This window comes from Podarcis muralis, chromosome 14 (genome assembly GCF_964188315.1).
Source record: "Podarcis muralis chromosome 14, rPodMur119.hap1.1, whole genome shotgun sequence".
Lineage (NCBI taxonomy): Eukaryota > Metazoa > Chordata > Lepidosauria > Squamata > Lacertidae > Podarcis > Podarcis muralis.
In genome coordinates, this window is record NC_135668.1 from 55,186,007 (window position 1) to 55,210,209 (window position 24,203).

General features: G+C 49.0%; 1 protein-coding gene across 3 annotated transcripts in view; it reads right to left on the reverse strand.

Moving 5' to 3' along the window:
* CREBBP (CREB binding lysine acetyltransferase) overlaps positions 1-24,203 on the reverse strand; it is a 62,629-nt gene that overhangs the window by 13,026 nt on the left and 25,400 nt on the right. For 2 of the 3 annotated variants that reach the window (XM_077918770.1, XM_077918769.1), the window contains 15 exons: positions 23,929-24,046; positions 23,171-23,363; positions 21,568-21,621; positions 19,793-19,917; positions 18,382-18,570; positions 15,765-16,178; positions 11,406-11,585; positions 10,812-10,986; positions 10,153-10,271; positions 8,987-9,226; positions 7,357-7,445; positions 5,136-5,216; positions 3,515-3,571; positions 2,096-2,173; positions 1,059-1,126 (listed from right to left, as the gene is read on the reverse strand). In XM_077918770.1, coding sequence (XP_077774896.1) covers positions 1,059-1,126; positions 2,096-2,173; positions 3,515-3,571; positions 5,136-5,216; positions 7,357-7,445; positions 8,987-9,226; positions 10,153-10,271; positions 10,812-10,986; positions 11,406-11,585; positions 15,765-16,178; positions 18,382-18,570; positions 19,793-19,917; positions 21,568-21,621; positions 23,171-23,363; positions 23,929-24,046 — 2,180 coding nt within the window. The remainder of the gene's footprint in view (positions 1-1,058; positions 1,127-2,095; positions 2,174-3,514; positions 3,572-5,135; positions 5,217-7,356; positions 7,446-8,986; positions 9,227-10,152; positions 10,272-10,811; positions 10,987-11,405; positions 11,586-15,764; positions 16,179-18,381; positions 18,571-19,792; positions 19,918-21,567; positions 21,622-23,170; positions 23,364-23,928; positions 24,047-24,203) is intronic. The other variant, XM_028707139.2, reaches the window with a different exon arrangement.

Consider the following 24,203-nt stretch of genomic DNA (forward strand, 5'->3'; position numbering starts at 1 on the left):
TGGGCTCCCTTTGAAACCAATGGGGAAAGATAGTTTGGGTCGGGCTCAAAGCCAGCTTTGAAAAACGATGTCTGTTTCCAAAGGCGAGCTGAGAGGAACTGAGCAGGAAGCCAAGGGGAAGGCAGGGAAGAGTGTTTGTGTCTGAAGGCTCCGTGGAACAAGAACATTTATCTGGCTAGCAAAGGCATGTTGAGTCCTGCCTACTTTCTGAAGTGGCACAATGCATAAATAGTGAATCTTGCCCTCTCAGCTGTGGAGACTCCTGGCAGCATCAAGGGCCATTCTTTTCACATTTCCCTTTTCAAGGTCTACCACCCTCTGAACCCTAAACATGTTTATACTCCTCTCCACAAACTATGCATTCTCCTTTTTTAGCCAACTTTCCCACTTATTTCAGCAATTTCCCTTAACCTTACCACAGCCTCCAAAATAAGTTACTATCCCACAACAATCTGGTACTAACTTGCTTACTTAGACACCCAAGGTAAATCCTAAAAGATCCCAACTCAATTCGAAATACTTTGGTGATATCGGCAAACTGCCACTTCACTGCTCATCCCTGACAAGATCATTTGTGAACATGTAAAATACCACCAGTCCCAGAACAGATTCCCGGGGACTCAACTTCCTATTTCCCTTATTTGTGAGAAGGTCTGTTCCCTTCTGTCTTTCCTGCTTCCTGTTCTTTAACCAGCTCCCTGCCCAGAAGAGGAGTCCTGCCCTCTGATTCTGTGACTGCTGCATCTGCTCAGTAGCCTTTGGAGAGTGTCAACGTGATTAATTGTACATCACAACAGTCAACTTACGACTTACTTGATGTTATCCACATACCAGTGCTGGGCATATTCTGTTTATTTGTAACAGATTACATGCTTTTACTTTAGTTTTAAAACTGCACCCTTGATTTTCCATTTCGACTGAAGCTTCCCTGCAGGATCTAGCCCAACAGACCCCTTCCCCCACAAGGTTACTTTCCAAAAATAGAGACCTTAGAAAGGTGCACTAAGACACTGTATTAAAAGCATCTTCATATACAACTAAGGAGGCCACAGACTTACTTTTGGCACTGAATTTGTTTTCTTTGCGTGTTCGACCAGTTTTCTTCAAGCAGTTGTCACACACAAAGCTAAAACCACAACAGAGAGCTAGTAAGTTATGAAAGTTAATATAGAGGCAGACACAGTGAACACAGTGGCAGCCAAAAACCTCTCGGTGTTTCAGCCGCTTCTTCCTGTGCCTGGGCCTATCATCAAGGTGGGGCTCCAGCCCACGCCAGCCCACTTTCGGGGGGCTCAATCTCCAGCCCTTCTGGCTTTCAGGGTGGTGTTTTGCCAGGTTGTGCTGCCACCAGATTGGGCTTAGGTTTGGTGCTGCCCGGCAGTCCATGGGCAAGATTGCCATGTTGTCTATTGACCACTGGCCAACACCAAACCTCAACCCAACCTGGCGGCAGCTTTGGCAGGATCTCCAAAATGGGCACATCCAACACCTGGCAGGGCAGTTCTGCTGGAGGGGAGATGCCACCCCAAGAGGCCACAGCACCTGAGTGCTGAGAAACCAGGTGGGCCAAAGACCCTCTCTCCCCTACCCTCCTTTAGAGGTCACATGGCTGAAACAGCAATATCAAAAGACTTTGTGCTTGAACTGATCTCGTGTGAATGCCCTGGGGCCTGTGTGGCATCACCAACACAGACTGGAGCCCCCTTCCTTCTGTTTTCCTCTGACCCATTCATCTATCACCCTTCTGGCAATGGACAAAGTGTGTACAAAAGCCTAGGCCTTGAGAAACCTGTTGGCAGCGAGGTGCCCCAAAACAAGGCAGAGAGTGAACGACAGGGAGAAACTGCTGAGAGGGCTGGCACTGGGCACCCCATGGGAAATCAGGGGCATCAGCAGAGAGGGAGGCCTCTGGCTCAAGACCCCAAGGGGACTCGACCCCAAGGCGCTTGGGCAAATGCTGAGCTCCCAATCAAAACTTTGCATCTTTGCCAGAGTGAAGGCATTGTTGTTTCATATCATTTGAGCTGAAACAGAACCTAGGAAGTTTGCTAAAGCTTCACCAGCCCAAACCCCGACACCTCTCGAAGCTACTTACCCTGAAGGCCAAATAATGTCATAATGCAACACACAGATCTGGTGCATCTTCCGGCCACATTCCTTGCAGTCCACAAAGCTGAGGGAGGAAAGCAGGCAAGAGAACGAGCCTTGGTTTTCTTAAAGCAAAAATGTGGAAGCACAAAGAGGAGCCAGAGAATACTTCCCTAGTCACAAAACTTTAAATAATAACATAAATAATAATAATATTTTAAATATCTGAGTATTATGAGGAGATTATTAACTCACTTCTTCCCTGAAGTTTGCAAAATCTTTCACTTGGCTTTACAACCAAGAATAAGAAAGGGTGATTTGAGCAATGTGTAATATTTTATATTGCCAGTATATTTCTTTAAAATATAGTTTTCTTGGAATTTGGATTTTTACAAGGTTGAGGAGCCTCAGTGGACAATAAATATGAAATACGACAGTGGGCAATCTTGTTAAACATACCAGATATTCTCTGGGACACTCATGTTTGGCATTAGTAATAAAAAGCATTTTTATAGCGCTGAGTGTGAAGTCCTATCATGTCCAGCTTATGCTTTGCAATTTATACATAAAACCATGAAGAAAAAGTTCAAAGATGGAAGGCCGGAACGGGCATTTCATGGAAACACCATTAAATCTTTCCATTGTTTGCAACATAAGAGCATCATTTCTTACTGACACCCTGGGAAACTGTTGGAGCAATTGAATTAGAAACGGGCTCTTGCAGAAACATTGGGAGTGGAGCTGCAATACTTGCACCCATCAGTAGATGGTACCAAGACAACAGATTTGGCACAAAGAGCGCAGAGCAGCTCTGCTACGTCAGAACAAAGCGCCACCACGAGGCAAACGGAAACAGAAGCAGCTCCCGCTTAGGGCCAGATGGCAAGAGAGGCTGTGTGCAGGTGCCGTGGGCTTGCTAACCAGGCAAAAAGCACACATGACGCAGGCGGGGATCTCCACAAACAATGATGAGGTCCTAATCTTTCCCAAATGAACCAGAATCAGGCCTCCGGCAGCTCTGTTTGGGCTGGGTAATGAGCATCCACACCTGAGACATAACTCAGACCATAAGAGGAAATACTGAGTTGTGTGTGGCTAGTAACCAGGGAGGATGCAATAGGGAAACAGCAGCACAAAAGGCAAAATTATATTGAATTAGTTCGTTTTTGTTTAAGCAGAAACAGCCGCAAGCGAAGGATCTGCAGCTGAACAGCAACTGCTGCTGGAATCTAAATAGTTCACTCCACGGAGTCACATGGGCTAATGTGTCTTTACGACATAAAGGCTAATGTGGTACAATAAACTGCCTGCCTGCCTCTGCAATTCCTTTGACTCAACGGAGCAAAGCCTGGCTCATGCTAATTCTAGCGTAGGACTTTTAAAAAGTGTGAAAAAGGGCTCCATGCTGAGATGTCTTGATACTTACGGCTCTGGGTCTAGTGTATCATTTTTCTTCTTCTCAAACTGATCTTTTGATATTGTTCTGCAGAAAGAGACACAGAGTAAGTTAAGTCTTGCACTCTGCTCCACTTCATCCTACCCAGGGAGCACCTCTTCCGAAAAAGGCATCTGCAGAGGCAGGGACTCCTTCAGGACACTCCCAAGAGCAAGTCATAACCCTAGTAAGGAGGGTGTGGGGAGAAGGCAGCTCCCAGGTCTGGGAAGGGTGCAGTTTGCCGCTTTGGGATGGGGTCGCACTCCCCCTGGAGGAAGAGTGCCTGTTACCAGCTCTGGCTGACATTCCTGGGCAGGGATAGCTTGGCTATGGCAATTGGCTATGGCAATCCACACACTGGTGCCTCGTGTCTGGAATACTGCAATGTGCTCCATGTGGGGCATCCCTTGAACCAGGTCCAGAAGCCTCAGCAGCAGCCCGCCCAGAAATCAGGACACCCATTCCGAAGGAGCTGCACAGGCGGCTGGATGGCTCCCAAACCAAGTTCAAGGTGCTTGTTCCAACACACAAAGCCCACCACGGCTCAGGACCTAGATATTTGACGATTCACCTGCTCCCAATTGGACCTGCTCATTTGTTATGACTCTGTGTTTGCAGTCTCTGTTAGGATGCAACCTGGGAGAGGCATTCTCAGGGCTGGTGTCCCCATTACAGAGCGCTCTCCTCTCTCAGGGATGGCTGACCCTGGAGGGTTTGTGGCATTTATTCGCTCAAGCTTTTGGACTTGGCTAATTTTTTATGGGTAGAGACAGCATGCCTTCCCATTGGATCCACGGGACTTGTGCTATTGACATATTCAATATGTCAATTGCACAAGTTGTGCAATTTATTGCTGTGTATAATTTAGAGTCTATATTTTATATTGTACCTTGCTCTGGGATTATTTGAAGGAAGAGAGGGCCATAAACCTTTTAAACAAGCAAACCTTCAAAGTAAAGAATTGCCAGCCCAGTTATCCACACCAGCTATGACAGGCTAACTATCAGCTAGTAAGAACAGATCCTAAGTCAACTCTATTCTTGAAGCTAATTTGAGAAAACACTTAGGCTATCATGTAGGTTAATGACAATACAGAAAGCTGCCAAGGGACATGGCAGCGAAGGGGCTTACAGGTCAGAGGGTCACCTAAGCAAGCGCCACACCTACGGAGAATGAACAACATTCAGAGGAGTTAAGTTTTGGGCATCTTGCCTGGGCATTGAAAATCTGCTCTTAATTCACTTTTCGAAATCTTTTCAACCAGCCTAGATTATTAACCACAAATTGCAGAACACGGGGCTGAAGGCTGAGGCACAAGGGTTTACCCCAGGCCGCTAAGTGTGTGAACTGGGGCCCTTCCGTGGGAACACTGTTGAACTTCTAAGTGCAATGCAACGCCAGCTCGCTATGCTCCTTTGTTCTCCCGGCAAAGGCCGGGAGATGCAGCTTTCTTGGGAGTGAACGAGACTCCAAAGCCAAGCAGAAGTTGCACCTGGGGGGGGGGGGCTGCACCCTGAATGAGAAGCACATCTCTTCCTGCTGCACCTGAGGCATGACGGAACCTGTCCTCTCATTACTTTTACCCGGCATTTAAAGAAAAGAAATTACTTACGTTTGTGGCTGGGCAGGGTCATCACCAAGGGTAACGTTTTCCCCCTGGATTTCAGTGAAACATCTCTCACAGAAGTGATACCTGTCAGCAAGAAGGCCATATTTGGGTGAACTGGTCCATCAAAACACAGAGCAACCCAAGCAAGGGAGCCACCAATCAGAGCAGGGCAGAGATCACCAAGGCGAGAGGAGGGGGAGCGTCGTTGGTTGGTCGATTGATGGGTCAGTGTGGCCAATGAGGAGGAGCAGAGGGGAGGGAAAGGGACAAACAGCACAGACAGAAGTAGTAAGAGACAGACACCAGGACACGGCAGAGCAGAAAGGCACGGCCAAGAGCGCAGGGGAGCATTCGGTCGCATTTCAGCCGCCACAGGTCACCGCTGGTGACCAGGAGAGGCTCTGGAGCAGACTTCCAAGGGCATCCGTTTCAGAATTTGGATCCAATTCTCAAGTCAGGTTTTAAGAAGCAAGCAGTCTCACAGTAGCCAGAATCATGAGACTGCCATTATTTTATTAAAGCCACAGAAGCAGGAACAATTTCAACATTGCCAAATGCATTAAAGCATTCAAGATTGAAAACCTTGCGTTAAATGTGACCAGCTGCTCAATTAAAATGTAGTAGAACACAAATGACACCCAATTCATACTCCAGACAAACATTTAACAGAAATGCATTTCTATCACTCAGTGTTTCCAGTCACCTGTGTAAACTTTATAAACTACATCGTTTATATTGTAATTAAATACAATATAGACCAAAAAAATAAATAAAAAAAATAGATCAAGGCTTTGCAAACTGAAACAGGAACTCGTGAAAAATTTTGTGAACCAAACTGAACTGGTCAGTCTTCCACATCCCTTGCTGCTTTTAAGTAATCCAAGAAGGTTAAAAGCAAAGGTCTCTTTCAGACACAAACCTGCGTCCATATTTCTTGTTTTGCTCTGGGTAAACCGGAAGCAAAACTATCCCCTTCTAAGGCAATCTTGACTAAATGTTTGGAAAGGGTATGAACTGAAACACCAAGGAAGGTAAGAAACACAGGCTAGGGCAATCCATGGGGGGTGGGGGGGGGGCAGAGACACACCGGGATGCCTTGAGACAAACAGAGGAAACAGGTGGGAGGCAGCGTCAGCCGTCTGAACACCACAGCTCTCCACTCTGGTCACCACAATGAACCAACCAAGGGGAGATGAGAACGCCATTTCCTGGGAGGTCCTTACACACACACACACACACACACACACACACACACACACACACAAATGTCCACAGGCTGGGAGTCTCCTGGGACCATCTCGTTCAAAGGGAGAGAGGCTCTTATCGAAACCTACGGAGCAAGTCTGTTCCCGGAAGACAAGCGAGCAACCAAGAGCTATTCAGAAAACCAGGGGCCGGTGACGATTTTCAGGCACCAGAAGTGCCTCCCCAGGGAGAAAGCAGCAACAGAAAGGGCACCCGCTCCTCCATAAGGGACCCCGTGAGCAAGAGAGGAGGGGTGGGTGGCCTCGACAGCAGGGTGCACAACTGACAGCAACCAGAGGGAGGAATTATTAAAACCAGGACTTTGCCTAAGGCCTCCATTCACTAGTTCACGATTTTTAAATTATGACTATGTGCGCCATCACTGAATAACTACAAAAAATTTAAAACTCCAGGATTCCTGGCCAATATAAGAGTGCATTCTGCTCATAGCAGCGGGAAGCGGCGCTGGGATAAGGGAATTTCCCGCAAAAAAAGAGAAGGTTGACAGCTATGAGCAGAACGTGTTCTGCTTCCAAGGCAAAATTCACAAACCAAAACACATACTTCTAGGTTTGCAGCATTCTTAATCCAAGTTGTTCATAAACTAAGCTGTTCTTAAACAAAGGTACCACTGTGTTGTAAATAAGCCAACGTGAAATTGCCACCTCTCATTCCTTCCCCTTCTCTTGATTTTCGCTCTCTCTCTTTTATTTTGACTCAGGAGCTTCCAAGCAACATGCAGCCCACCAGCCAAGGAGCTTGCCAGGGGATACCTTCACTAAATCACCGCAATAGTCCAAGCCCCAAGTGGGGTGGGGAGCTTTTCTGAAAACATCAAAATATGCCACTTGTAGCCCCTCGAGGGCTAGTCAGGGACTCCTTGTCCATGTTCTTGTGGGGCGAGGAGCCACCTCCAAGCTCAGGTCCTGCTCTAAGAAAATACTGCCCCACTCTGAGTCCTGAGAAGGCCCGGACTTACCTGTTCTGGTAACTGTAGTAGGCGGCATCCCGGGGAATAGTACACAGCTGCTTCCCATAACAGCACAAGGTCTGGGGAGAAAATTCGTACTGAAAAAGAAGAAAAGCCAAAGAGAAAAGATGACTATATGCAACAACTACAGGCACACGTTTGTGTGGCACAAATTTCTTCTACAGCAGAGGCAGCGCTTTTTATTTTTTTTAGCTTCAGCAGTTTATTGTTTTAATTCACTGTTCACTGTTGTTCTTTCCAAGAGGACAACCCCCTTCCCCTCAAAAAAACAGTCCTGTATGGAGCATAGCCAGCAACCACTGAATATTATGTGCCAATTGGAAAATAAAAATGGGTGTGTGCCTGTTTGAGCCCCTAGAACTGACGGGCGGCTGAAGAGCACGGCTGGACTGCATCTGGGAAGAGCAGAAAGGAGACACAGCCACACTGGGCTGCACTCGCACTCATTAAAAGAGATAAATCCAGAAAGTTAGAAATTCACAGAAAACAGTAAGAGATTGAGCATAATGCAATGTCTAACTAAAATCTGTAGTATTAAAAAAACCAAGCCCTAACGGAGCATTATTCTTCTTTGTAGGAAGAACCACAATGATCTTGGGATTATTTAGTCAGTTAGCCAACATCTGCAGAGCAGCTCTTTGCAACGCTGGGCAGGCAGAATTTAGAAACTGTAAAACAGCATGCAAGCCATAGACACTTTTAAAAAGTAACAGATATTTTAAGCAGAATGTTCTGCGTTCTGACCTTTATGTATGAATTAAAAATACTTAAGTGTTAGCTGCTGGCTCACTTTATTACAGATAGCAGACAATTGCAACATTTCTTCATCATATTTGCAGAGCACAATGCCTTAAAACATTTGTTCTCAAGATTTGCACCCCAAATTTAATAACCAAATGCTCAGGGCAGGAAGGTTCACACACGGATCTCCCTGAGAAGGATCCATGTGTGCCAAAAACATAACAGTGGCTCATCTTTTTAAAAATTCAAGAGCACTTTTTAGGAAGAATTTAAAAAGCCTGGCTACCACTAGATCAGACCAAAGTGGGTCCCTCTGGTCTCACACCCCATTTCTCACAGTGACCAACAAGGCACAGCTGGGAAGTCTGCAAGCAGAGCATGTGATCACAAGCCCTTCCTTCTGCTGCTGCTCAGCCCCATTCTGAGGGAAGCATGCAGCCCCTGTTGCGAGGAGCCACAAAAGAAGCCCTCACCTGCACAATTTTACTAGTTGCAGAGCATGATGTGCTGCGCATATGAAGTCAATCTAGTTCTCATCAAATTGTAGCAAGTGGAACACACACCTGCGCATGTATCTGAGTCAACGTTTTTAAGTATAAGAATCTGTCAAAATTCAACACAGATATTTTGAAAATAAAGACCTGCTGGTCCTACTCAGAGCAGATCCACTGAAATTAATATGATTAACTTGGGTCCACTAATTTCAGGGGGTAATTATGCCTAAAAATGGATACAACCTCTTTTAAATGACATTTAAAGTAAATCTCATAAAATCAGCTTCTCAAAGTTCTGATAAATGCACACGTTCACACTGTGAATATGAAACACACAGGTTTTGTATGTTCAAAGACCATAGCTGTGAAGAAACCATGAATACCTTGCGTCCACAACAGTATCCCAAGGACTGCATAACAGGGTCGATTTCTTGTTCAAAGACCTCGGCCAGCTTAGTGCAAAATTTATAGACTCGTGACGTCTTGCGATTATAAAGCCAGGCATTATTGAACATTAGCCAGACATCATCCACGTACTGCCAGGGCTCTTGATACTGCCCTGTGTCCAACTTGCGCTTAATGGTGGAAAGATCCATGGGATTCTTCACTATGTCAAAATAGTCCTGCAAATTAGAAAAAAGAAGGAACACAGTGTCAGCTGGGCATTCAAATCCAAAGTTTCCAAAAAATAGTAATTTTTATTGATGGGAGATCAGCCCATCATAACAGCAACCTCCTCAGGAGACTGTGTTGCGTAATGGTTAGAGTGCCTGGGAGACTTGGGTTGAAATCCCCACCCAGCCAGATCTCGCTCTTAGGGACCCTGCGTCTTGACCAGTCTGGTGCACCTGAAATTAGGGTGCTGTCACAGGTGGATGTTGCTTACAAAAATCACACATTGTCAGGGTTTAGAGAGAATCGGGCTGAACTGCCATCTGGGTGGGATGACAACACCACCCTCTGCATCCCTACAGCTCTGAATAAACGGATGCCCAAAGCTCCGTTAGCAACAGCAGCCATTAAGCAGCTCAAGACGTCGCACATACTGAAGCCAACTGTCCCAACCTCTGAGCAGTGCTACACAAAATAATGACCTAGACAGAAAGGTACAGTGAACCTTGAAAACAGTCCTCACTTGCAAGAAATGCTTAACGGTGGAAAATCTTGTCTTGCCTTCAAATTTCCTATATTTGTCTACCCAGAGACAGACCTGGAAGAAGACTTTGGCTGTATGGCAGACTAATAAACTATGCGCTTGGCTCTGGGAGCTACAGGAGTTCCTGGGCAGCAAGGCCACAGGGACTACTTTAGAACCTAACAAAAGAATTGCCACCAGTCAAAGGACTGCCCAACGGTGAAAATTACACACAACTGCCTACCTGACAAGCCCACACCCTGCGAGAGACAGCTGTGACTTGCTTGCAAAACACTCTGCTGCTCAACTGGCTTCAATCCAATCTGCCTGAGATTGTTTCTTAGCTACGGTGCCAAGACTGACCCGCTGGTTCCTGGGAAGGCCCAGGGACACCCGGCCCACCTTCTCACTTACCGGAATCCCCAGGAGTTGAGGGTCCACGGGCTGCCGGAAGGGCAAGGACTCTGGGTCCTGGCGATACAAAGCTTCCAGGGTGGGCATGAGGGCCTGGCGCAGCTCTTCAGGCTTAAAGACTGTTGAAAATATCCAAATGAGTTAACGTAAATAAAACCACAGGTCAATTCTATCTACAGTCATCTCATTCATGAAATAAGCAGTATTTCGTCATCAAATCGTAAATAGCTGGTGGAATTCAGTCTATAAGATGTGGCAACAGCTGCTCAGGACACTGTGTTTTTATGCAGGGAGTCGCTCTGGGATCGATGGAGGAAGGGAGGTATACAAATTTAAAGAACAACAACAACTAGAAGACTCGGGCCACTTCACAGGGAAAAAAGAAGTGGCTTTAACTGTGACAGGTAAAAAAGAAGGCTCTCCCTGTTCAGAGACAGAATGCCTTTGTTCAGGAGAGGTTGAGGGACAGCAAGTCGCCGTCGCTACCCATCACCCCCTGCTTGTGAAGCTGCCTGGCCACTGCAGGAGACAACCTGGGGAAGCCCAACTGAGCAAGATGCTTTTTCTCTTCCTACTTTAGAAGACGGGGACAACATTAACATGGAGCACAAGCTAGTGGCAGACAGACGTACTTGAGGGCCACACAGATGTAGACTTACTCTTCTTCCTTGGCTGAGATGGTGACGTGGACTGGGAGGCGGCACCGCTGCTGCCCCCGTCATCCTCCTCTTTTATCTCAGGCTTCTTCCCTTCTATCTCCATGGGCTCCTGCTTGATCTCCACCCCATTTGTTTCTTCTTTGGTTTGCGTGGGGCCTGGAACGTCCTCCTCCACCTGAAAAGCACATGGCACAGTGAGGAGTCACAACCTCCACGGCCTCGCAGGTCAGCTTCCCCAGCAAAGCAAGAGAGAATGGAATATTTAACATGTTAATATCCATCCATGCATCCAATAGTCTGGATGATTTCCCTTCCCTGTGAATTCTCCTTCTAGTTTACCAGGCAGTGGGTGTTCTCTGCTCTACCCCACAAAGGGCAGGATTTATTTCCCTACCGCTCCCTCCTGAAAGCTAGAAATTGCTGTCTAATCCCGGAATTGGGAACCACCAGGTATTTCTGGGCTAGAATTCTCATAAACTACAGGTTATACTGGAGTTAAGAAGCCCAACAATATCTGGTGGGCACCAAACTCCTCCTCCCTGTGTCCCTGAACAGGACAGACTGATCACGACTATCCCTTGGGCCGTTGCTTACCTCCAATTTTGGATCTAGTTGAGCTTCACCACATTCTGACTCTGCTTTTTCCACCTTCCCTTCTTGCTTAATCTCTTGCGTTTGGGACTCCGGCCCCAGCTGCTGAGCATTCACGTCGGTACTGGCGGCAGAGCCTGGCGTGGGCACCCTGTTGTCGATGCTTGCTGCTGCTTGGGATAGCTGGGGTGGGGAGGAGGGGGGAAAGACACTGAACCCACGGAAACCAGCCTTGTGCCCCAGTGCAGAACTCCAAAAAAAGAGGTCAGGTCAGATGACAGGGACATCACCAACGGCACCCAGCTTGTCACCTGAAAGGCTATCCTTTCATGGAAGATGGAACCAGCTTGTTTTCTGCTGCTCCAGAGGGCAAGATCCGAACAGACTGATTCAAATTACAAGGAAGGAGATTGTGACTAAACACCAGGAAGACCTTTCTGACAGGAAGAGCCATTCGACAGTAGAACAGACAGTGGGATCACCTTCCTTGGAGGTTCTTAAGCAGAGGTTGGATGGCCATCAGTCATGGAGGCTGAAGTTGAGATTCCTGCATCGCAGGGGGTTGGACTAGATGACCCCAGGGGTCCCGTCTATAATTCTATGAGTAATCCATTTAGTTTACCCCTGCCTAGAATTCACATCTGATAACAAGAGGCCTAGCAGGATGTTACAGCATAACCGTCAGGGAATCATCCACCTCTTAAGCTTCTTATTGTAAGCTGCCCTGATAATTTATTTGAGGGGTGGTGTAGAAATCTAAACAGTAAATAACTGTTAATAGTCTAAAATGGGGAATACTCAAGAATCGTCTCCCACAGCATGTTTGCAAATACAGTGGTACCTCGGGTTACAGACGCTTCAGGTTACAGACTCTGCTAACCCAAAAATAGTACCTTGGGTTAAGAACTTTGCTTCATGGTGTGAATAGAATTCATGTGACGGCAGTGGGAGGCCCCATTAGCTAAAGTGGTACCTCAGGTTAAGAACAGTTTCAGGTTAAGAACGGACCTCCAGAACGAATTAAGTTCTTAACCAGAGAAAGGCTTGAAAAATATTCTAGGATCAATTATGCATGTTCTGGAAGCCTCCATGCTGGAGTATTGCAATGCATTATACCTGAGGCTGCCCTGGCAAATAATTCTGCGGATAGAACAAGCTGTGAGAGCGCAGAGACCAAGAGCTGGGAACATTTGCCAAAATGTCTGGCTCCTGTTCCATTTCCAAGCTCAGTCCAAAAAGGGTTGTGCATTTGCTGTGCTCAGGGAACAGAACCTCCTCTCTCTCTGCCCCTGCCACCCCCATATCTGCTCTGGAGGTACCCCAAGCCCTCTGGAGCAGATTCAGTGGGGTGCAGGGGTGGGGACTTCTGCTGTGCAGATAATTTTGGGAGCACAATGATTTTGCTGGATCAACCCTGCACAGCTTAGGGTCAGGATGCCTGCTGGTTGCCTTTTCCCACCTGAGCGTTCCTGCGACTTAAAAGTCAGGTGGAGAGGCTACTCTCTGGGGACTCCATTCGTCAGAGATAGTCAGTAGCAAGCAGGAAAATGATATTTTAAGTGGTGGTGTTCTAAATATGAAATACTTCTCACAAAGATAGCTTCCCTGACATTAACATCATTCTGGTGCCTGGCTTTTATTTTTCATGCTCTAGTCCAGGCTTCCTCAAACTCGGCCCTCAAGATGTTTTGAGACTACAATCCCCATCATCCCTGACCACTGGTCCTACTAGCTAGGGATCATGGGAGTTGTAGGCCAAAAACATCTGGAGGGCTGAGTTTGAGGAAGCTGCTCTAGTGTATGGTTTTCCATTTGCTCTTTGCTTGCTATCTGATATTATAATCGGTGGTGATTTTTAGTTGTATTTTGGATTGTTCCTCCCCCCCTCACCACTTTGCTTTATATTCCAATAGCCATCTCAAGCCTAGCTTTGCTCAGGAATTTTAAGAAACAAACAAAGAAAGCCAGTGATTTTAAAGGGCTGAGTCTGCTGTTTTAATTTGGAATGGCACCCAACTGCATCCAAACAATCAAAAACCTGCTCCTTGACCTCAGCAACCACCCCTCAAAGTTTGGTTGCGATATCTTAAGAGGGATCCAAATGCACAGCAAACAAACAACTTCTCAACACACCCAGCAGTCTGTGAGCTGCCCTGGGAAAGGTTTTCAGAGGACAGGATACTGGTATTAAATATTAACTTCTTAAATATTAACATTTATTGTGGCAAAAGCTTTCACTGCCTGGAGCCCACTTGGTCAGAGGCATGAAGAGCATCCTCAGCTGGCAGATCTATGCGCTTACTGGTCAGGAAAGGGAAGCTCAGGGCCAGAGGTGGGATTCTGACATTCCTCTGCTCTGCACACAAGAGCAGCAGGGACCCTCCTCAAGTGCTGCAGCCCTTTCCATACCCTCCTCCTAGCTTTGATAGGCTAATGCAGGCATCCCCAACTCCCATCATCCCTAGCTAACAGGACCAGTGGTCAGGGGTAATGGGAGTTGTAGTCTGGAGGGGCCGAGTTTGGGGGTGCCTGGGCTAATGTAACACCTGGAGTGGGAAAAAGCACCTTGGGCTTGATTGAGTCCTTAATGAATAAACTCAAAACTTGCGGGCAATTTCTATTTCAGCACTAGAATTTGGCTTGCCTTCCAATCTCGGCCATCTTTGCCTTCCGGCAAGTGCTTCCCAGAGTTACAAGCACGGAAGCAAGAGTGGAACGCTGCATGTTCTGCGGCTGCCTCCATGCCAACGCTCCTGCCCTAACAGAACACCACCCCTTCTTCAAGTTCACCCAAGCAACCCTTCCTTGAAAATGCCCAATGAAAGTGGTCCCCCCGTGTCCCAAGGCTGCTTCTTGCAATTCTCAGCTCCCCTCCGCCAGACTCCACTGGCGCATGCAGCTTCCCCAGCCAGCCCTAACATTGTGCTCTCTAAGCGCACACATCCAGTTCCTCCTAAACGGAGTCTTTTCCTCCCAGGAGTTGTCTCCGCTATCTTTGGGCTCATTCTGAAGTCCCTTCCAGCCTCCCCCCAGTCAGGCTGGCTCAGTTTCCTAAGGGCCTCCTGATGTCACAATGACGGCGGGTGACCCATTTTGGCCCAAGATTAAGGCTGGCTGGGGAAGCCCATCAGGCGAGATGGAACTTGCATAGCGCTCAATACGGGGCTCTGCAGCTGCCCCTGCTCAGCTGATACTTTGCCTACAGTGCCCCCCCCACCCCGCTCTCTAGTCAGCCACAGCTTTACCTGTCCCCCCTTGTAGGCGGGTGGGCGCATGTCTTCTTGGCCACAATGGCCTTGTGGGGCCTCCTGAGGCCCTCAGGCCTGAGGTTCCTCACTGCTGACCTACATGAACACAACTAGTCTTGGCCTCCTCCTCAGAGCTTGCTTTACCTCTTCACCCAGTGCAGCCTGCTGAGGTGCTGTGGCCTTTCCCCTTATACAAACACAATTATTACATCAACACCAACATCAACATCTCCTGAAGGTACAAAAATATGGGGCTGCCCTTTGCTGAGAGCACAGCAACTGGTGAAAGGCTGGGGAATGATTGTGTCACAGTAAGAGCTGCACTCTGCCAGCGTCAAAGGAAGAGCAGCCTGAGCGGAACATGTGAACAAGACATGCTCTTCCGCCCATCTTCAACGTCGGAAGGCTTAAAAGACTTGAGCAGTCTCCTGAGCAGGCAGGCAGGCTTACCTTCCCAGGTGGGAGAGACACTTCTGCACTTCAACCATCACTCTAAGCATTAGGAGCAGCTTGGCTGGCTGGCTGCCAGACCATGTGCTATTGAAACATCTGGGCTGCGAACCAGCACCTGGTGAGAACCTGCATCTCTCCAAATGTTGTTAGGCTACAACCCCTGTCCTCCCTGACCATTTGGCCTGCACATCTGAAGGGCCACAGGTTCTCCAGCCCATCCGAGGATCTTCTCTTCTTTTTGCTCTTCTTCTGATCCTCTTAGATGGAATCTGGATTGCAAGCAACTTGGGAACAGGAGCCCTGATCTCCTTCGGGTTTTTTGTTTTGCTTCTGAAACTATGCACAATGCTTCTAGAGAAGGCAGAGCTTCTAGAGAAATCCTAGTTCAGTGGGAGAGACAAAAGACTCCCGGTTCCGCCCCTGACTGAGAGATTCTGCTTGTTGCAGTACTGAGTGAGGTGGACCAGGTGCCTGTCTCGGGGTAAGGCAGCCTCCTATGCTGCTCCTGCTGGACGACATGCAACGAAGGTGAGGAAACGTTGTGCCCTGTACTCTGGGGTGCTGCACAGTGGCTGCGAGAGCACCGCTGCCATTCATGACAGAGTGCTTGCTCCCTGGCGCAAATGCTGGGCCCAGTAATGCAAAAAGGCCAAATACTCACCGGAGTGCCAGGGGCCTGGGCAGACATTGGCTGCTGCTGCTGCGGGGTTGGCACGGGTGGGGGCTGCACTGGGGTCTGAGGCTGCGGTGGGATCTGCGACTGGGCTGCGGCTTGCCCCGAAGGCGTGCTCTGCACCTGCGTAGCATTGGGGACGGAGCCGGCTGCTGGAGTGGGCGCCTGTCCCGCCGCGGAGACTGGTGTGGACGGCTGGGCAGGCACTGCAGGCTGTGGAGGCGTCATCCCTGGCGGGGTCTGGTGCTGGACCGGTGGCATGCCAGCTGCCACGCTGGACAAGAGAGGAGCCGCAGGCTGGTGAAGGGGTGGCTGGGTCACGGGAGGACACGAGAGCTGCTGGCTGCTTTGTGGTCCCAGCATATCCACAGAGTTGGGAAGAGCAGCTCCAGGAACTTGCCCCTGCCAGAGGGAGACACTGTTAGTGCTGCATTCAAAAACCCCTGTGTAAAAGTGGGCAACACAAGCAGACCAAGCGCCAGTCTGGCTGCGTCCCTCTCCCACACCGTTTCCCCAATATCACATGGGGCACAAAGTACGCTTTTTGGGTAGGCAGGTGAGCCAGCCACTGTGAGTTACATCATATGTTTTGCACCGAATTCCTCCTCCTGCCTCTCCTTCAAGTTTCCACCTGTGACTAAGCTTGGTCAGACCAGTTCCTGAGCTGACAGATGGATGGACACAGTGGATGGACACAGAGAGCTGTGGCAGAAGGACGGATCCTGAGGCCTGGCTTGACTTGTGGTGAGCAGCTGCTATGCAGGGCTGGGTGGTGGCCAGGTCCCTTGCCTACCAGAGAAGGCCCCTTAGTGGTAAGAGAGTGAGCCAGCCACTGTGGCACCTCCCCAAGCCTGTGTGTGCTGTGGAGGTGTGACAAGAGGCTGCTCCTGTGGGGATAACACACCTGCTAAGACGCTCCTGCCCAGTGCTGCCTCTGCCAAGGCAAGAAGGTCCCATTAATAGTGGCAGGTGAAGGCAGAAGTGGAGGTCCAGGTAGTGGCTCTAGAAATCTCCCATGGTGGTGGCTGAAGCAGACGAGGCAGCTGCCACTCTTGTGATGTGTCTAGGTGCTGGGGCCCATTAGCTGAAGAAATAGACACCTTCTGCCACTGTTTGTTTCAGTGCTCTTTATGGAACTCCTAAGGGCCCTTCTAATGCCTAGGGGATTCCCTAGTCCTCTCTATAGGCTGGGAACGGCAGGATTCCCTCTTCCCTTTCGGAAGGGTCTCTATGCAAATGTCATGCTGGGCTTGCGGAAGAAACATAGTTCCTTTCTCACGGAAACTCTAAAACTCGCCTGGCTGTGATGACCAGAAGGAAGCACAGCCTTGGAGTATAAAGAAACAGATCTAAGAGGTTGAAGGGAGTCTGTGCTAGTGCTTTAAGGACTGCATTTTCCACTGCTGCGAATCTGTGGATGGTTGGTGGACGGAGGAGAGCGGCTCCTCTCAGGAGTTGTCTTAACTTGTGGATGTGTGCTGAGGCCATTTCTGGTACATTTTCATCCTCTCCTTGCTCGGGAGTTCTTCCCCCCACCCAGATGTGGCTGGAGGCATCGCTGCCCAAGTCATGGAGCTGGCCATTGAACCTGAGGACCCTTCCCAGCTGGGCCAGGGAGGCGTGGCGTGCTGCTCCCTGCATGCTGCAGCTGAAGTCTGAGCCTGTGTGCTTTGCATGAGAAGCTGCCTGAGTGGCGGCCACTGCCCCTTCTGCATGGGGGCCATGAAAGAGGCTGCTTTTGATTCTGCTGCCTTGCTTTTCCGCCTTGGAGCCATGGTGAGTTTGGGGGAGAGGAGGAAAGGTGGGGGGGGGGATGCAAAAGTGATGTGTGCCCCCAGGAGATGGGAGGGCAACAAAGACAAGGCAAGAACCAAAGAAGAGAGCAAGAAAGATACTGCTACACCTCAGCACAAGCAGGACTGAGGAGGAAAGGAGAGGTCTGCAGAGGCACAGAGCAAGTGGATATGCAGATTAGCCAGGAGTTTCCAGCTGGCTGGGTGCAGAGGCGGAGCTAGCTGGGGGTGGGGTTAGCTGCCTGCAGGGCGGGGGGGGGGGGATGCGCCGCCTGCAGCAAGCGTCCTGGGGGGTGGCGCAGCGATGTCACCCCCCTCAGGGATGACACCCAGGGGGGACTTCACCCACTGCACCCCCTTCCTCTGCCAGTGGCTGGGTGAACAGGATATGACATGGCGCACAGGGGCTGGCTCACTATCTGCCAGGAGAACAGGCTGAGGGAAGAGGTGTGCATTAGGTAAGCTCAGTAGACAACTCCTGAGATGATCTAGGTTAGAATTTAATCATGAGGTCTGGGAAGCAAGTGGCTTGTGATCCATGTCAGAGTCATGGCTGGGCTTGAGAGCTGAGCTCCTACACCACCGTCACAAGACGGCATTGCTGAGGTTCTCTTGCATACAAATGTTCACAGAAGGACCACAGCGACACAGTGCCTTGACTCTGACATCCAGGGAAATGGTGGAAGCCACAGAAATACTAAGGTGCAGACACAAATATCTGAAGCGAGAGAACGGTCCTCACCGTTTTGATGAAAACCTGGAATTCCACATTATGCCAGGGCGAGTAAAATGAAGCAAGCCATGAGCCGTACCTGTGCCACTCCTGCCTGTGCCGCTGCTGGCCCCAAAGCAACGCTGTTGACATTCAAAGCTCCACTGGAAGCAGAAAACTGGTTCTGTGGCAGGAAGGGGCTTGGGGTGGAGGCCTGACCCATCAGACTGTTGGAATGAGCTGCTATCAGGTTCTGGGACTGAGGCATCCGGGAGGGAGACAGCGCCATCTGCAAACAGAGCAGGCCCTGAGCATTAAGGGTCTGGCCCACAAGAGAGTTAGGTGCTCACTGAATCCGTTTCAGAAGAGAGGGAAAACAGGCACCAGGCAGCTCCCCCCCCCCCCGTCTCTCTGAGCTGAATGTGCTTGCCAGTTGCAGTCTCTTCTTCCCTCCTGCCAGGCTGCCCTCTAACGTCTTCACTACACTGAATCATCCAATGTATTTATTTGATTTCTATTTCTAACTTGAAACAGAAAATTGCCCTAATGTCTAATTTAGAAAGCTGACATGTATTTTAACCTGGTTTTCAGCTTATCATTGATTTTAATTATTTTTTAAGGTAAAGGTAAAGGGACCCTTGAACATTAGGTCCAGTAGTGACCGACTCTGGGGTTGCGGCACTCATCTTGCTTTATTGGCCGAGGGAGCCGGTGTACAGCTTCCGGGTCATGTGGCCAGCATGACTAAACCGCTTCTGGCGAAGCAGAGCAGCGCATGGAAATGCCGTTTACCTTCCTGCTGGAGCGGTACCTATTTATCTACTTGCACTTTGACGTGCTTTTGAACTGCTAGGTTGGCAGGAGCAGGGACTGAGCAACGGGAGCTCACCCTGTCGTGGGGATTCAAACCGCCGACCTTCTGATTGGCAAATCCTAGGCTCTGTGGTTTAACCCACAGCGCCACCCGCGTCCCAATTATTTTTTAAACGTTCTAAATAGTTGTTTTTAACTTAAAAACACCACACCATTGTTTTATTCTTTTTGTGAATTGCTTTGAGGGTTGTTGTTTTTTAAAAAAACAATCAAGTGGTACAGTAGACCCACAACTTACAGATTTGCAGAGGTGGTGGGGAAATAAGTAAGTAAATGGAGAATTGGGGGGCGGGGAGTTGGAAGGGCGCCCGAAAGATATTGCAGGATCCACCCACAGCCTTCCAGAGGCCTCACAAAGCCTTCTGAAAGCTCAGTAAAGGAGGGGTCACATGGAGAGCTGGTTCCGGGGGGGCCTTCCTGAATTTGCGTGCAGACCCCTGGAACACAACCCCCATGTAAGTTGCAGGCCTGCTGTACATACATTTTATGAAATAAAATAAAGTGACTGAATTAATCCAAAACTGAATGATGCAATACCGGAAAGGACCTGAGGTAACCAGAATATGAGTTTATTTCTCTTAACGTATCCCAAGCTTTAAATAGCCAGGAAGAAAAGGAAGAAAGAGAGAGCTACAAACCGTGGAAATGGATCCCATGTTGTTCATCTGGACAGGATGGTTCATTGGAGGGGTGGTGCGGGGTCCTATCGATGCCTGGGACATTTGGACATTCCCTATGGACATGGGGTTAAACTGATTCACTCCTGCAAAATGCACCCCCAGAAGAGCCCATTAGGAGCGAGTCCCCTAAGTGCGGATCAACACAAAGCTCAGCCCACCATGTTCCTGCCACCATTCCAGCCTGAGGAACAGTCAAGCCTGGCCTGCAGGGCAGCTGAGCAGAGGAGACCTAACCCCTCTTGGCAGTGACTGTGAAGGAAACCCACAGAAGTCAAGATGCAGCCAGAAGACACTTAGCAGAGGGACTAAAGACAGAGAGCTCTAAATGTGGAGAGCTCTCTTTCCAACAGTCCCCTAATTCTCCAGCACACCTTTTCTGATTCTGTTTAAAGGGCAGCACAGGGACATTTGTCGTCCCATTGTCTTGTTATTGAGCGATGCCTGGGCACTGAGGGAAGGAGCTGCTACTGTCAGCAGACACTGTTCTCCACGCAAGTCTTAGTGGTCTTCCCCACATGGGATCTGTCCTGCGCAAGTCTAGCCACAGACATTCCCAGCACTCAGAGCACAAGTCATCCCCCCCCCACTAACAGCTGGCACCAGGAGCTTCCTGTTCCTCCACCCCCTCTACCACTCCCAGCAGCTGGGTTATCCAGAAGTGCCATGTGGAGACAGGATCTGTGTTTAAAAAATGCAACTGAATGGGACCATGTTGAAATTTGGGGAAAGGAAAATGGAAAGCTAAGGGTTGTGAAAAATACAATTAAAAAAAAAAAACAACTTTTGCTCCATAAGACGCACCTAGTTTTTTGAGGCGGAAAGCAAGAAAAAAAAATTTCTGCGCAGAGCATGTAAGCAGTTCTCGCTTTTCTTGCTTTAAACCCTTCCGTCCCTCCTCCCGCTTCGCTGAGAAGCCAGCAGAGCAAGCTGCGCAACTCTCGCTGAAGCCAGCCTCTTCTGCTGGCTTCCCAGCAAAGCGGGATGAGGGACGAAAGGGAGCCCTTACAAGGGAGCGCTGAGCAGAGCCTGGCAGCGGCTCTTGCTGGCTTTTCCGGCAGGTATGGGAAGGGACAGAGGGCAGCCCGTCAGTCCCTTTCCCCACCTCGCAGAAAAGCCCTCAAGAGCCGCACACGCGCTCCACGCGGCTCTTTAAAGGGAGTGCTGAGCAGAGCCTCCCGCCTGCATTCGCTCCATAAGATGAGCACACATTTCTCCTTACTTTTTAGGAGGGGAAAAGTGCGTCTTATGGAGCGAAAAATACGGTACATGCACCATTCCCTTTGGATAAAAGGAAGTGGAGCTGAGAGGGAGCCAGTGTCACTTACCTTACCCCCTCTCTACGTGGCGTCTGGAGCACCCTGCGGTTATGTCAGGAAAGCTGGCTGGCTTTACTATGGGCTTTGAGTGGCGAGGGTAACGCACACAACAGATTAGTGAGGGGCATCTTGGAACAGGTGCATTCTCCCCAGGACTGCTACCAAGTTCCACTCAGGGACCCCCTGGTTCGCTCTGGGTTGGGGGAAGTAGAGCTCAAGAAAGCCAAGCTTTTCGTATCCGCCTCAACGGCTGTGCCCCCCTCCCCCGTGGCATGCTCTCAGTCTACTCCCTTGGAACAAAGGCTCAGGTGAAAGTGTGGCACAGAGGAGGCAGGATACAACCCCCCACCCCACCCCCAATAGGAGACTCGCAAGAGTGAGGCTAAGGAAAGGAGCAGGTTAGTGCAAGTTGAATACCTTGAGACCCCTGCAGGCGGCTCAGAGGCACATTCGGCATGGACAGAGGCCCATCTGCAAGAGGACAAAAGCAGCACCGTCAGTTCTTCCTTCGCGGCTTCATTCAGCACAATCTTCACTTAGCAGACAAATCAAAATGCTAGAAATCAAACTGACAGGGCTGCAAACTTCAAATAATGTGTAGATTAAAACCTCAATTAAATAGAAAGCCATCCTGGTTAATTAGGCATAAAGTTTTTTTTAAAAAACCCAAACAAACACTATTTTTAATATCAGAGCCTATCAAAACTACAGCTGACAGGCTGAGAACAGACCTTCCCCTTTCATTCTAATGCCTCTTCCAAGATGGTGCATCAGACGCATATGCCAATTGAAATGATTAAATCTCACTGGGCAATCAACTCAGGGGTCTTTAATCAACAAACAGCCCTACAACGGGACTCCAAGTGAGCTTTGGGGTTGTAACTGTCTTCCGAGGCCACCAACTAGGGTGTCCTCCTTACCTGCCTGGTGTGGAGTGGGGCTGCTGTTTTACAGCAGCCCTGGGCTTACTAGCTGGTGTGTGTGTGTGTGTGTGTGTGTGTGTGTGTGGTTCCAGAAGGATGTGAGAGAAGATAGTTGCTCCCCTCCAAGGAAAGTAACCTCTGGGGTGCTGCAGAGTTCAGTCCTGTCTCCTGCACTGCTGAACATCTACATGAAACTGCTGGGGGGAAGTCTCTGGATGTTGATGGCACCTATTTAATTCTCCTTTTCCTCAGTGATGGGTTTCCCGAATGATGTCTGAAGACAGTAATGGGGTTTATGCTAAACCAGGTCCATCCATGTAAGAGGGGATGGTCAGGGTTTGAGCTAGTGAGCTGCTTCTGCTCACACTGCCCTCTGAAGGGAGACGTCTTCATTTTGGCCATGCTCTCTCTGGGGCTGCTGCCCCCCAGAGACCTAGATATAATTCTCACGGTTTTGGCTGGTGCACCAAAGGCATTCTCTCCTTGGCGGACGGGAACCTGTCACTGCCACACCTTCCACAGCGTCTCAGCTGAACTGCTGTAATGCACCGGGAGGGGGGGGGGCAGCGTACCTGATGACAGCTCAGAATGGCAAAAAACCCCCAACCTATTGCGAGAATCTACAAGTATGGAAGACAATGCCAGTCCTGCAAGAAGTTCACCGGCTAACAGTTTGCATCGTGGTCAATTCAACATGCTGCTTTTGATCTTGACAACAAACCACCCTAAATTCAGGCCCTCTCAAAGAGCACCTTCTCCAGATATCATCCTTCACAGACGCTACCTGGACATCTGCAAGGAGCAGGGCCTTTTCATTTGTGGCACCTTCTTTTCAGACTGTTAGAAGGCAGGAAAGTACTTTTGCCTGAGAGGGCCTTTGGGCTCTAGGGGATGCAAGCACGCTGCTGCTCAACGTGGCTTTATAAACATAGTAGTTTCCTTTCTGGGGTGATTTTATTCAATACTGCTTTTTCTTTGTGTGTTCTTATGGTAACCCACTTTCTGTGCCTCGTGGAAGGCTGAATGGTGCGCCACAGATATAGAATCTGACCCAGACTTCCTTGCTCCACTTGTCCATTCCTTTTGGGAGTACTTACTGGGAGGTCTCACAGGCTGGGCTTGTCCCACAGCTGCCGCCACCTGTGGAATGCCAGGAGGCTGAGTCCCGGGAGCCTGTAAGGCTGGCGGATTACCCAAGATCCCTTGCTTATGTAAACGAGACCTCCGCTTCTCTTCTAGCTCCTTTTGTATTTTATATATTTTCTCTGCCAATAAATGGTAATATTCATCCTAGAAGGGGGAAAATGTTAGGATTAGGTTTTAGAATATATTAGAAAAAAGCAGCAAGGATGACTGATTAACACTGGCTTAAATTTTATTTTGCATGAAAAGTGATCTGAAGAGTTCTCCTTCATAACTTGTGTTTTAGGAATCTGAGCGCTAGGCTGTGAAGACTAAGACACTTCCTGGAACTTGACCAAAAAGTAGACTCTTCGACAAAAGGAACAATGGCTAAATTGGCAATAACAAGGCCAGAGCCAGTCCCGCTTCTCTCAATTTATGAAGGCTATCCCTAGTAAGATTACAGTATTTTCTTTAACCAGTTGATCTTCCTGCCTATGGACAGGAAGACTTCTAGGCACTCATTGGTTTGTTGAACAAAGGAGGCGCAGCACTCAAGATTTCAGGAATTACAGAATAATCCCAGGCTGTTTCAGAGCTGCTTGCTAGAAAGCAACACAACCTGCAATGGAAGCATTGGCATGCCTTGCAGTGGAGGAACACAGTCAAAAGGAGCCACTTTCAGCCACACAGGACTTCACAAGACCAAGCTCTTGTCTGGCACAGAACCTACCCTACTGTTAGCTGATTCATACATATCCCCTTCTACTTTCCTAGCGTAAGCCACCAGATTCTCCATCCGGCGATCTTTCAGTGCTGCTGGGTCAGGAGTTGGGAAGATGGCTTGCACGCTGCGGAAAGAAGAGACATAAAGTCCATCACGAATGCTGCTGGAAGTCCTGGGTAAACCTTACATTCCCCTATCTGCCTACACCATGCAAAACGATTTCAAAAGCCCAGTTTTCAGGTAATTGGGAGAGATTCAGCCTTCCCCTAGCATGGCGTAAT